The sequence below is a fragment of the Dermacentor andersoni genome, chromosome 10, assembly GCF_023375885.2.
Source record: "Dermacentor andersoni chromosome 10, qqDerAnde1_hic_scaffold, whole genome shotgun sequence".
Classification (NCBI taxonomy): Eukaryota; Metazoa; Arthropoda; class Arachnida; order Ixodida; family Ixodidae; genus Dermacentor; species Dermacentor andersoni.
The window spans coordinates 62006571-62021345 of NC_092823.1; the positions used below are offsets into that span (position 1 = coordinate 62006571).

Genomic DNA, 14775 nt, shown 5'->3' on the forward strand with positions numbered 1-14775 from the left:
TATGTAAAGAAACTGAGTTTTCGGGTCTTATTTGTCAGAATCACGATTTGATTATGAGGCACGCCGTAGTGGGGGTCTCCGGAATGCATTTGAATCAGCGAGGGGTTTTTACGGGCACTGACAGCAGACACCCGAACGCTTTTGCATTTAGCTCTCACCCGAGTGCGGCCACCCCAGTCAGGTTAGAAGCAATCAACTTGTGCTCTCAGGTACTTGTACTCTATCTCCCGAATCATTTGCAGCACTGCAGAAAGTACGAGGCGTACACCGGTGATATACTTGAGCAGCGTAATGTAGTTCCGAGATTAACTGTCTTATTATTGTCGGGAATAGAGAGCTTTATTTTGCTTGGTACATGGAACGTTAAAGGCGGTAGCTGACATGTTAGGACCTTTCCGCATGCACGTCGAATACCGGGAATTCACTAGCCGATGAGCAGACGACGCGGCGCGACCGAGCCCATCTCGAGGGGCATTCGGCCTTGCTATTGGCTAATAAGTCATCGAGCTTCCACGGTGCAGCTAACGACTTGTGAGATGGAGCACAGCTACCGCGGTTTCTCAGCTGCATTTAAAGAAAAAGGGTAATTGCTTGGTGAAAACTAATTAGGTCGCTTATTTCACATTGTTGCAGTATCTTCACGAAGTCATAAGTATCTACGCGTGAAATGCACGAGCATGGTTCCGTGTCACATAATCACGCGTAAGTTGAGCCAGTATGAGTTTGCCTCTTCGGTAGCTGGAGTAATTTAGTCGTGCCGCAACCATCGAGGTAATGAATATTTTTGCTTCTAATATGCTCTGGGAACGTTCTCATTTAAGCATCCGGTGATTACAGATGGCTAAAGGTCGGAACTAGCGCTTGCAAGGGCATCGTCAACTCAGGGTCCTTGCGAAGTTGCTTGCAGCCGCAGGCGTTTTGATGCTTTTATTATTATTTCTTACAATGGGTTTGCTGAAATTGTCTTTTGTTCGAATGAGTGCTTTTGTTATTCAATACTCAGTGCCATGGCCCACACGAATTTCACTAGATACGTGACCGTTTGATGCCAGTGATAAGCGTTCAACTGATCGAAATTGTTTCTGCGGCTTGATGTTTTTGCAGCTGTGGCGCTGGCTGTTCTCAACGTATCTTCGCCTATCTATTGTTCTCGTCAAGGCTACATTTCAGCGAAAGGAAAAAGCAAGAACTGAAAGTAGGATCTCCTGTTTGAGTAGAACATGCTTGTGCCCCTGCGTGCCTTGCCAAACTTAGTTTTCATCGATCGATTATTTCGCTAAAATATACCGGCGTGTCGCCGGCAAATGGGGGCAAAGTGCTGGCTCTAGGAAGAACAGACTCGCGAACAACATTACAGGAATGGGGTTCCGTTGGAATCGTGCTCAGCTATTGCCTTGACTTAGCAAATGCGGACAAATTAAGCTTTCCCGTTTAAATTTAACGGTAAAGGCGTGTATACTTTATATCAGATCTTTGCCGCAGTCAAAGCGACCAAGCTCTCATTGCCATCTATACACAGTCAGAATGGTTACAAATCCACCGTGCCATTCCTGGGTAGAATGAAATACAGGCGTACTAACCTTGCCTGCACTCACTAGGCTGTAATGCTACATTGTACTTGGGTTGGAATTGTAACAGCACGTTACGGATGATAAACTGCTACAAAGGACTGCAAATACCTTTGCCAAATGACGATATTTGTACCCGCAGAACCGTCGCGGGATGTAGTCAGTATTACAGTTTATACACACTTCAAGCACACTGACTGAAATGTATTGCGGGTCACCATGCCATCTGAATGGTAGAGTCGGGAGGGCTTTATTTCGTGCACTCTCTGCAGAGGCTGGGGTACGGCACGCGTTTCGAAAGCGCCCTCTACTGAACACAACAGAAGCATATCTAGTTCTTCATTTCCACCGCAACTTCATTATTTCTTTTGTACTTAAGCTTTCCTTAAATATCTCAATGCACTGGAGTTGCATATCCGCTAAGTGTGTAGCCAAATAACTCAAAGTCATACATGTAAATCGCGTGCAACAAAAGCACCTGCTGTCGCGTGAGCTCTGCGAAATAATGCGCAGAATCAGCGTCGGATTCTTCAGCAACTGTCTTTGTATTCTTCTTCGGGAACGACCAGCCCGCTAGTCCAATCCTTGGCAGCAAGGAGGCCAGGTCTCGGTCAAGCGATTCCACCTTCAGAATGATGTCGTACCTGACCAGTGAGATCAAAAGCGAGAACGTTACTTCTCCGCGATTGAAAATGCAATCGTGTGTACAAAAGAGTGGTCCCGCACATAGTTACGCGTAAGTAAAGTACTGATTTTTAAGAGTATGTTACTTGCATGTCTGCTAACATGTGGACAATACCGTTATTAAGACCCCCGCAAACACAAGGAGAGGGGTTGGTGTGTAGCACATTTCTTAACCCTTTGTGAGGTGCTACTTTTTCCTTGAAATTTCGTTCATAAAATCTGAAGAATAGCATTCAGCAGGGCAAAAGAAAATGTTTGAATGTTTGACACGTTTTTCAAGAAACATGGTGCAGCAGTTCTCGAAAGAAAAGTGGTACATGTATGTACCACTGACTTTACTAGAAGAAATGAAATGTGGTACACATTTGTACCGCTGTCCGCAGGCGGTTTAAAATGAAGAGACAATGTGTAACAGGAACGATATTTACAAAGTCAATGCTGCTGTTCACTTGTGGAATGGCTGAAAACATTCGACACATAGCGGAACTTGGCATTTGCTGCACAGAAGGTTCGTTCGACCTTGCTGCGTGTCGTGGAGCCCCACCTACACCTCTGTCGACAGGCCGACCGCTATGGGTGAAGATCTCGGCTGAGAAGTCTGATGTCGTCAGGAACTCCTACCATATGCTTGCCGTCCCCTTCTTGCTTTTACGGGCGACAATCCTTTGCTATTACCTCCGCTTTCAGAAATAATGCAGATGCACGGCCTGTGCGATTTGACCAGTGCGATAGCCGTCCACTTAGGCCTAACAACCCCAGCCAAAAGCAAGCCCAGAACAAACAATTCAAAACGGTGAACAATTAGGGCACCCTCAATGTATGTATATGGTTGCAGATGAATCACTAGGTTCCATTTAGTAAACGGGTAAAAGGATACACTTAGCAGGCATGTTGAAGCAGCGTTTTGAGTGAGTATTTCCCACGCCAGAACAGCACGTACTGAACCGCAATGAAGACATTTGCAAAAACTAAGTTACTCTTCGCGCCACATGACGGAATAAAATAAAAACGCCCATAAAGCTTTCTAAATGCCTTGGTAAATGGCAGCACTAGTAAAATTGGCTCCAATTTGAAGAGTTGTTTCATTACGGGCATTTGAAACGTGCCCAAAAAGTGGTACATATTTGTACCACTGTACCACAAAGGGTTAATAAAAAAAGTACCCTGGGCACCCGTTCTGTGGAATCCGTATGCAATTTTAACAATTATGTACCTTTATGAGAAAGAGAGACATAGTAATATATATTTAAATGATGCCTCTAGACCATTCAGGAATGGGAAAAGAGTTAGTTATTGTTCACTAATGAAGCTTCACACGCGAAACCTCACATTGAGTTAAGTGTCCCTGATGCTAGCCGCTGGTGGCACCCAGTCCTCAAACGACGCCACCTCCTTGGGCCAGCTTATTTACGCAATGCCTTCAGTCCGTCGCATTCCCAAGCGACAAGCTGAACGACGAGCTATTTTAGTTAAGGCATTTTTGTTTCGCGTAAGAGGAGCTTGACCTCTAACTCAATGATTCAGAGGAGTAGAACCTCGGCGAAGCGGGAAATGATTCTGGCAAAGAACTCTCTCCATGATGACATAATCACGAAGGCCCCAATGCGTGAGAACAAGAAACCTAATCAAAGGTTTGAACATTGTAAAACCGGAAATTCCAGGTTTCAAAGCGATAATACGATGGCTATTCGAGAAGAAGCCTGTTTGAACAAACGTGAGAGTTCGGCGTACCATACACATTTGTTTTCGCGAATTGCGAGTGTAAGCGTTGGTCCTTGCTAGAAGCAATTGGAATAGGCTATTAATGACACTCATGAAATACCAATTGCAACGTGGCCACGCAATATTCAACGAGCGTGACCGCATGTTGTTATTAGAAGGGAAACTTCAATGTTCTCAAAGAAGCGACTTCCTGAATCCACTGTCAGTTTCAGGTCCTGAATATCACCGGTGTGCTTTAGTTCCGGCTCGAAGTCATTCAATTTGTTGCTGGCTGTATGCGAAATGTGTGTGAGAGAGAGAGAGAGCAAATGATAAAGGAAAGGTAGGGAGGTTAACCAAGACTGAGCCCTACACTGGGGAAAGGGAAAAGGGGACGAAAAGATTAAAAGAAGAAGAGAAAGTCTACTGGGTATATCGTTCGGTCACTCAGTCAGGATCACAGACGCTGACTCAATCCAGTAGCTTTCAAATATCGCACTAGAGCTTTTGTGGCCTTTTGTAGCTGCGATATGCGAGGCCATGGTCCCAAGATCTTGTTCAAGGTGAACGGTGTTCTATCTAACTGATTGAGAGCTGTGGAGAGGTCATGTCTTTCGTTTTCAAAAGGTGGGCAGTAGCACAGTAGATGTTCTGACCCTTGTTTCTGTACCATATTCGCGGACCGACGCAGCCCAACATCTAAGCAAGGTAGCACACCCTATCACATTAGAACGATTGCATTCCCTCGACCCCTCTATGCAACTGCGGCTGTTACCAGGGCTTCTGCGAACTGAGGAAACAATGCTGTGCCGCTTACGCTTAAGCGTAGCATTCACCAATGCATATACGTTTTTGATTGGAATGACTGATAGCGCCGACTGCAATGCCTGCGGCGTCGAGGAAACTATGCGAAATGTAATATTGCGTTGTAGAGGACAGCAATCCCACCAGTGAACTCAAAATCTTTTTTTCTAGATGAAATGTACACTTCATAGATTTGTCAAGTGATATGAACTAAAAAACTGTCATCAGCGTCATAATAATAATCGTCATAAGAAGCCTACTGCATGCGGGCTTTTTGGCGAAGGGCAGTGTGAGTGATATGAAGTTGGCCCCTGCCTTGTAAGTGAGCGGGCTTGACTCAATGTGCGCAGCTTTTATAATCTCGTCACAATATCAGTTGTCTGCCGTGTTCGGCTGGTTCGATGTAATTTCGCTACTCTAAGCAAATCAGTATTAGACCACCTGCTATCTGCTCTGCACATCACAACACCGCTTGCCCAACCACTCGTACTTTTCGTATTCTAAGCTACATTATGAGCTACATCTGTGCGATATCTAATGTATCATACCCTGCTTCAGTTGCTCACCAAAAATAAACAGTAAAGAAATCTAATAACTCGAGCTGGATTGAATGACCGGTGTTCTGTAACAACAAGTTCGTCATTAGTAGCCAGCAGAGAACTTCTGCAATGAAGAAAATGACAAATGAAAAATTGGAGGAACGCTAATTGGAGGTACCTCTCAAACGATATCAGCAATGGCTGATTCATAGAGAACGGTAAAGAGCAAGGTCACGTGTTGATTAGGTAAACTCGTCCATTGTGGCGTGGCGATTCAAATATAAGCACAGCTGCTTCTCGGCGGAAATTTCGTACGCATTAAAGCCATGTGTTGGCACTCGGAAAAATACTGTAGACCAACAGAAGAAAACGTGTCAACGTAGCTGAGCCTAACACATTTTTAGTACCTATTTAAAGATACGTAAGCTGTCTAGTATAGTAATGATCGTTTTAGAGAGATATATCGAATTGAATTGAATTTAAAAAAAGTACGCATAGAATCTTTCATTCAATTTGTCCTTGCGCGGTCCGTATATATAGATCTCTTCTGATATTTTTTTTTCTAGTCCTCTTAGCTACCTTCAAGCCGATAAGTTAGCAATGTGAGAAAAAGTTCAGTATAATACGACTGGCATACATTTCCTAATGCTTCTCGATAAAACAGTGCAGCCACAGCTGAACAACCACTTGCTATTGTAATAACAGCTGGATTACCTCATCGTACAAGGCCTGCATCGACGAGTGTAGGGCGCCCAATGCGGGTCCCAGGTCACCGCAGACGTGTTCAATATGATGTTCACGAATTCGGCGAACGTGAAAGTCCCGTTGGGCCCACTACCACGGAAGCCGCTTTTGTACATTCTTCTGGCGCCCGTGATCTTTGGCCGTGCAGTGCGAATCTTGTTCACGTACGCCGAGACCAGTCTTTCAAACGGGTGTCGCACTATGATAGCCTTTGTGTAGTTGGTGACGAGGTGGTCCCTCACGTAGGCGCTGGGGCACAGGACACGAAACCTTCGCCGGAAGGCCTTGTAGATGCCGTCGGCGTCGGTAGCCACCGCGGAAACGTTCTCGGCCAGTAGGACGAGGGCCTTGATGCTCGACGTGGCAGCCTTCGGGATGGAGCAGAATGCGAAGCGCCGGGTGTCCACGAGGTACAGAGATCGCGGGTCACGTGCGCACATTGAACTGCTTACGTTCGCTGAGTGATCCACAGAGCTCTCTGCCTGTAAGATGCCGGCGTATTTCTTGCAGTAGGCCTCGATTCGGCCGAGCCTTCTAGCTAGGTCGTCCATCTCGCTGAGTTTTTCTTTTTCTCCGGGGTAGACGGTTCGGTCGACGGAAGCACTGCAGTCGCATGGTGAAAGCTGCGTGGAATGAAATAAAATTGATGCGGTAAATAGTTTCCTTAAAGATTGCGACACTAAAGTTCTCGCACGGCGTCTTGTGCGAAATTTTAATTGAATTCACGACATGCAGTGAAGCACTCATCTCATTTCAGGAATGTGAATTACAAGATAATCATGCTCAGCTGAGGAAAATATCAAAAAGAGTTCTGAATTGTCCTTTGGCTGATCGTATTGAATTTCTTGTCTTGAATGATGATGACGATAATGACGATCACTTTATGGCATCTCCTTTGAAACAGGGCGGTGGTAAATAGTCACCTAGCCTGTTTGATTTAATCAGGTATGCTGTATACGTTTCTTATCTAAAGTATTTGTGTACATCTCAATATTCTTCCCCTTCAAAATCTACCTCGTACCTCTAGCTATGACCCTAAGGTATCCGGCCATATCAATACCTTCCCTCATTTTGCTACACAACACTCGAAACGTCTCTTGCTTATGTCGACTGCTGACCGGTTGACGCTTCCATCCACTTTAAACCCAAGCGCTTCTGGAAGTGTACATTACCAACGGTTCTTACTTGGTGAAACTTTTCACATTTTATTAGGATTTGCTCATTGGTTACCGAATTTTCGCTGCAGCACACGCAGGCCTCATCTAATTTTTGATATTTGCTGCGGTATGTTCTTGTTCTTAAGCAGCCGGCTCTAGCCTCAAATAGCAAGGCACTGCCCTTTGTCTTATCGTGCAGATTTTCCTCCTATTTTCTTTCTTCTCATTCTTGTAAATATTTATGGTTCTTTTTGTTTCCATTCTTTGCATCCAATTAACTGTATCTGCTTCCCTCACATTCTCATCACTCATTGTTTTCTGTACACAGTTTCAGTTACCCTGTACTTAATTGCCAACATTCTTGACCTTTTCCCCCATTCTGTGGCCACGTTTTCAAGTACAGATACTTAAGCACACTAGCTGCCCATTTAGTTTCATCCATGTTCCTGAGTATTTCTTCAAAACTAAGTTTACTCTATACTTCTCCAACTTCAAAAGATGCCCAATACATGTCACCTTGCATTGCTTTATTTGTGATTTCACTTTGGGCTCCCAAAGCCAGGCGGCCAACCGATCTTTGGTCAACTTTCAACTCCAACATGATATCCGATGTTAAGCATAGAATGACATTGTGAGCGTTAGCGCTGGCGCCATGACTCCTTTCAATATTCCACGCACCACGTGATACTTATTGTGGCCCCACAGTGTTCTGTTTCATTGCTTCAGCATTCCGCCTGGCCTTTATTTTCAGATGCTCTTTGTAGGTGCTTGAGTAAGTGTTTCCTTCGTTTACGTATACGCCGATGTGTTCATATTGCTTGACTATAGGTATGACTTGCTGCTGGATTGACACCCCGTAGTTACACATCTCTTTAAGGAGTATTGTAATTTCCTATTTCTTGATGGCTAGATTTGTCACTGCGTTGCCACACATGTTCGCAAGCGGCTGTAAATTTGTTTTGTTGTCCGCTAGTAGCGATATGTCGTCAGAATACATCAGTCCAGGGGAGTTTCCGTCGCACCATTTGTTCATTTCACATGTGGGATAGATCAAATCCATATTCACTGTGTTCCAGACATTTTTCTATGCCCTTAACACAAAGTGTCAGCAACAATGGAGACAGCGACTTCCTGGCTTCATCCTTTGGTGAATTCCCATCACTTCATTATCTCTTCCACCTTACCATACAACTTGTACTCGGTTGTCTTTACATATCTGTCTCAGCAGCTCCATGAAATCGTCATCTATGCCTTTGTGAATAAGAATGTCCTATTACAATTCCATGTCTACGTTCTCATAGGCTCCTTTAATTTCTAGAAATGCTATTCGATAAACGTCTATTCTGAGCTATTGAAATCTTGATGCACTGAGTTAGTACAAACATATCCTCTAAGCGTCTGCCGAGCCTCAATCCGATCTGCAGTTCTCGCAGTACATCATTTTTCTCCACCGACTTGAACAGTTCCAATTTTATGGCTTGTATTGTCATTCCCTATACAACCGACGTTACTGTGACTGGCCTATACACTTATCTTAACGCAGGCAAGCGTCGCCTTGTGTGTGCTCGCTCAGAAATAATGTAGACGTAAAGCAATTAAGAAAGCACAGATATTGGTCCTGAACGTAGACATGGTGCCTAATGCATCCCTCTGAAAATTCAGTGAGAATTGCCGCAGAAACTATGCAGTTCTCAACGGGTATCCAGAGCCCAATATGTTCCAACGTGTTGAACTTGGACAACATATTTTGTTTAAATTAGTAAAAAAATCGTGAACGAATAGTGCTACTATTATTTACCTGCAGTAGCGATAACAGCCGTGTTTACGCTATTCGAATAAAAGTGAAAAACAGCCGCTGTTGAAGCAGATAAATTAATGGTAGCACAATAAAAATTTACGCTATTTTGTAAAGCTCGCCTAGTTCGTTTTTTTTATTATCAGCGTTCTTGGGGTGTAACGAATTCATATAGCGTGCAGCCGATATATAGAAAAGTACATAAATGATCAGTCTAAAAAACTGTGAAATAACACCATAGTGGAACGAGCACTCCTCCGTAAAAGAAAAACAAAACAAAGCAGAAAATGCTTATTTTTTTTTCGCCTAATGCGAAGAGCAAGAGGAACAACAATCACACAAAGCGCAGCTGGCGCTGAAACTCTGCGTGCATCAGCGTTGAATATTAATGTTTATAATAACACTTGTACAATATTCATCGTTTTTATTTAACTTGGCCACATCCACATTTAGTTTAATAGTTATTACGTAAAGATAAACGTACTAACATATATACGTTTGGGATTTAGGCGCTAATAATAGTGTTATATTGCGGTTTATCTAGTCTACTGAACACCAGAGCATAGCATTCATTGACTACTCAGTGTCATCCAAAACATAATAAATCTTTATTCATGACACGCACCAAACAACATTAGATTAGTTCAATACCCGCTGTCTTCATAAGGCCTGCAATGGTCACTTGTTAAGCACGGTAAATGCGTCAGTAGCGTCTTAATACTCAAGAAAACATGCACATAATCACTAAAGCTTCTCATTGGAAGGTTATACCTCGTCATTGGATGTTCCGCGAAGTCATAACTGCCTTCGTGGGATGCCATATTAATACAATTACAAGTGATACGCCATTGTTTATTCAGCCGAGAATAACCATCCATTCGCTAAGGGACTCAAGCGTGTGAAACGTGCCTCAGTGTAACATTTCTACTCGTAAATCACAAAGGACGCATGGTTACAAAAGACACACGAGGACTGTCAGCTTGTAGGACCATTTCGAGACAAAAATCTCGGCTACTAGAGCGCTGACTTCAAGAATAGGAAATGCGAAATGGACGATATCCGGGAGGCTATGACACATCGACGGTGCAAGCTCACCTCCAGAAATAAGTTAGATGAGCCGGAAAACGGCAAATCTGTGAAAAACAAAACAGTGCAACACACCTTTGCAAAGAGCCGATGTCGTCCGACGATAGCCAGATTGGCCAGCACTACAGCAGCCACGACGAGGGCGAGTACGAGTGGCTTAAACGACGGTATTGCCATGGATAAAAAACCGGCCTAAATCGAGCGCAACATGTCTAGCTTGGTTGCGAAAATTCTCGCATACTGTAAGACCGGCGCAAGTCGGCGATGGGCACAGTTGTCAAGCGCTCGCAGGCTCAGTTGCGTCGCTGGATGAAATATGAACGCTTCGTTCTCCTTTCGTTCTTGGGCCTTTTTCGTTCCCGAAATGCGCCAGCTGGAGCTGACGCGAGTATTCTATGGAGAAACTGTCTATGTTCCATGCCAGTGAAGCCCTAATTCAAATCAGACGGGCAACGACGAATAGAGGCCTGAGATTTCCATCCTACAACGTCGGGCGATCGGTAACGAAATAAAAAATGAACGCGACAAACCGTTTTGGTGCTAAATTTAGGAATAAAAGTTAGAATTGCAGGAGTCCGCTGCTCGCGCCTCGTGTTTTTCGTGGATAAAACGAAGGATAACCCAAAACGTTTTTCGACTGCAATGTAATCTACATGTAAAAAAAAAAAAGCGACCGAGAGTAATTTATTGTTGCCACACAGGCTAAGCACAATATTTGGAAAATCTTTAGTTCTTGCTTCTTTTATTTCGCATGGTCCTCCTTTGTGCAGACACAAGTATCGATTAGAAGTCGAGATTCTCCTTGTAAGCAAGATTTCTTTAGCCATTCCCGAATAAACGCAGGTTCCTATGATTCTAGGAGTTAGTTTCCACTCAAATGGTTGTCCACGATCTGCAACGCGCTGTGAAATAGCAAATTGGAATTGAACTTGAATAATTCCTTGAGCACTAGGTAGACAGCAAAATTTTTACGGCCCCGGTCAAGCGAAGAACCAATTAAAACACCCGTAAAGCTTGCACTGTGTACACGATAAATCACTTTAGTTGAAATCAGAACTGCGATCTTCCTCATTCTGGAAAAAAATATTGCAATGATAAAAATATTCCCTGCGCAAACGTATATATATATATGCTCCGTCAACGTTACTTTAAACCAAACGACTTTTTATCTGCATCTAGAGTGCTTATGTATATTTCTGATATTTTGTCCTGATTAGGGCCTGTGAAGCTGATTAATTTGTAGAAAAGCCAAAGCATCATCGAAAGTCAAGGGTGAAAAATCACCGAAGTGCAGGAACGAATACGTATAGATGAAGTGGATACGAACAAGCGAAGTGACTGACGAAAAGTCATCAAACTTTTGCAGTAAGAGTTCAATGGGGCTTGAGTCTCCGAAAACGTATGCACAAAGAACTATGTCGAACTAGGAGCCAGCACAATTTGGGAAAGCGGCTTTTGCACTGCGAAAAAAGCAGACAAAAAAAAAAAACGTGCGCGAAGGCGAGCGACGACATTTGGCCAATGGAAGGGCCGAGCGTAGAGGTAAACAACGGGAGAGGAGGGCGGCGGAAATCCTTAAAGGATTGCTCTGCTTCTGAGCATTATTGAGAGGATAAATTCACAGGGCGTCTGTTCTTGAGACGACTGCAAACACGCCTCGACCAGAAAACTCGAGCATTGCTTCTACATCATGCACCAAAACTGCCAGATATAGGCAGCGCTATCCGAATCTAATAGAAGAAGAGACGCAAGAACATGAGACATCTCCACCCAAACGTAGCTAAGTGCTACAAAGGAAACCCATACGGGTTCCTCAAAGGAAAAGCTTGGCAGTTAAAGAAAAATTGTCCTTGTCCGGGACTCGAACCCGGGACCACCGCCTTTCCGGAGTAGCCACTCTACCACCTGAGCTAACCAGGCGGATAGCAGATGGCAGGTAAAGTCGAATTTATCAACAACTCAGAAGCACAGGCAAGTTGCTTGCCCTTGCCTACGCTTTCTTGCTTGCTTGCTTTGCCTACGCGGCTCTGTTTCCTCCGCTGATGTGTGTCGATAGGTGGGACGCGCCCAGCATATCGGGCGGGGAGGCCCGGTTGACGCTTGCACTGGTCAAGGTATGTGCCGCTTCATTTTCGCCGAGTGTCTGTTGTCCCTAATTCCACACGATGCAGCTGTAGGTGGGAGAAGTGTCGCCGCGTTTCCATATCTGGACCGCTTTGGTGGAGATCCTGCCCTTCAAGTAGTTGCGTGCCGCTGCTTGAGAGCCGGCGAAGACTGCTATGGCACCCTCGCTTGCCTGAGTGACGAGTGCCATAACGGTGTCCTCATCTGTGTGCGCGCGTTCGGGGATAATTTTCGGCTAAACCGGAAGATGTGCCCACCTAGGCCGCAGTAGTAGCAAGTCGGGCGCGACTCACGCCAGGCAGAGTAGTGGGGTGAATTGGACGCTCTTGTAAGTAAACGTATTAGCTGATCTTGAACCGGCCCAGGCGACATGGCGCATGGAGGTACGGGTAGCATTGCAGCAATGTGGGAGTACGAAAGCGGTGGCAGGCAAGGGGAAACGGCAGTAGAATTAGCGCTGTTTATGGAGGTCAACTCCTTTTTAATGATGCTGCGTAGGTCGGGTAGCAGCACTGGAGAAAGTTGACCAATCGTGGGCTTGCAGTTCTTCACAAATGAGAGCTCGAATGAGACCTCGGAGCTCAACATTGCTCGCCAAGGGGTTTTCAGGGGGTTGTCGGACAAGTCAGGCTGCAACGGATTGACTGCAAGGCATTGAGGCGCTGAGACACGAAGATGACGTCTTGTACAGTCATGGTATTTTGTGCCGCAAGAGCATTGAAAGCAATAGATCCGATACCTTTGAGAAGGTGGTGGACATGGTCAGTTGCTCACACGACGGCAAAGCGTGAGAACATCCTCAATGTATGACCTGTACGACTGGCCATAATGCTGCACGCGCTCAGAGAGCTTATTCTTCGCAAGATGAGAGCGGACCGTGGGTGTGCCAAAAATACACCGAAGATGCTTTTTGCAGGAAGGCCAATCACAGAGGTAAACGAACGAACGAGGCCTTTATTTCCATAAACGTACAATTTATGGGGGATTTAAGGAAAAAGTTGCTCGCGGCAACATGACGGGCCTTAAACCCGGTCTGAGGGCAGCAGCAGAAGGCACAGGCACTGATATAGAACCGACAAAACAAATACATAAGAGAAAAAAAAAACAATGACAAGTTGGCTTAGACAGTATGCCAGAAAACAGAAGTGCAATGAAAAAAAAAGAAAGAGAAACATTACAAATCATAAAAACTACGCGAATCCACAGTGTACAGTATTGTACAAAAGAAGCAGCAATAGAACAAGGTAATCATTGTAGGAAAAAATAAGACATGATTTGACAGAGGCTAATATCAAATTGAGATGTGTGACGACAGTCTACTTCAGAAAACAGTCACAAACAACCCATTAAATCGTCTTCAAATGTTACTGAAATGCTCATATAAATGCGATACAGGACAGGAAGTGACATCTATGTTATTACATTTAAGCGTGTTTAATAGGCGTGGTAAGTGATGGTACAACATTTGAAGAGCATAGTTAGTGCGAGGGTGCGGCACATACCAGTGTTCAGGTGACCGTGTATTGTATTCTGTTCCGTTTCTAGTTAGTTGTGCTAACGATGCGATGTATGACTGGCTTTGTTTCGCTTCTTTACGATAGGCTAGTAACAGCCTCAACTGCAACAGAGAATGCAGTGTGAGGAAATTCAACTGTTTGAATAGAGGTGCAGTGTGAGCGTCTACTGGAGCATTACAGATACTACGTATTGCCTTTTTTTGAAGCAAGAATAACCGGTTTATGTTTGTTACTACGTCGTACTCCACACGAGGCAGCAGTAGTGTACGTGACTCAGGAAGAGAGCGTTGTACAAAAGAAGTTTGACCTTGCGTGGCAACGGTCTTAAGCTGAAGAGCGCCCCAGGCACTTGCGCAAGTTTGCCTCCAAGGAAGTCAATGTGATTAGTCCATAACATATGGCTGTCAAAAAAGACACCTAACGTCTTCGCAGACTGAACAAGCTCGTGACTCTCAAACCACCTCTTGGCAAACTCAGGGACGTAGAAGCCAACGTTCTGTAGTTTAGAAGCATCGTCCCGCTGTTTGAAGGACCTTCCTTACTCGATCGTATTTGTCCAATCAGTCTTAGACCGTCATTGCTAGACAGGCCAGCGAACGCATAACCGTCCCCTTGAAGTCTGTGACACTCATGGCGCAGGCGTTTCGGCCTGGATACTTGAAATGCCCATGTAGCAGGTGTGCGGGTCCTTACGTTGGTTGTGTATGACGGCATTTACCCTGGCGAGCCGTCGGCCTCGGTGGTGTTCAGAATTCATGTTCTGAGGGATCCGTTTAACATTTAGACATGCTCGGAGTTGCGACTGGGCTTTTACCCTTTCGTCCGTCATCGGGCTCCAGGCTGGTAGCGTATCCTTTGCCTCGGAAGTCTGCTCTTCCTGTGGTTGTGATCTTCAGTGTCTTGACCTGATTCATGAGGCAGGCTTCCGCCAGTTCTAGCCAGGCTTGTGAACACTCATGCGAGGCAATTAATCAGCGCAGGCGGTTCATAGGGCGAGCTTCGTCGCCTTTTGTATTATAATGCTTAGCTTGTGTTTCTTCTTGATGAGCTATGGAG

General features: G+C 44.8%; 1 protein-coding gene across 1 annotated transcript; it reads right to left on the minus strand.

Moving 5' to 3' along the window:
• Positions 1 to 255: 255 nt before the first annotated feature.
• LOC126543855 (carbohydrate sulfotransferase 9-like) lies at positions 256 to 10935 on the minus strand. The gene is made up of 3 exons (XM_050190987.3): positions 10154 to 10935; positions 6011 to 6663; positions 256 to 2212 (listed from the first exon to the last, which is right to left on the minus strand). The coding sequence occupies exons 1-3, from the start codon at positions 10253 to 10255 to the stop codon at positions 1963 to 1965; spliced, it is 1005 nt and encodes a 334-aa protein (XP_050046944.1). The 5' UTR covers positions 10256 to 10935; the 3' UTR covers positions 256 to 1962.
• Positions 10936 to 14775: the final 3840 nt, after the last annotated feature.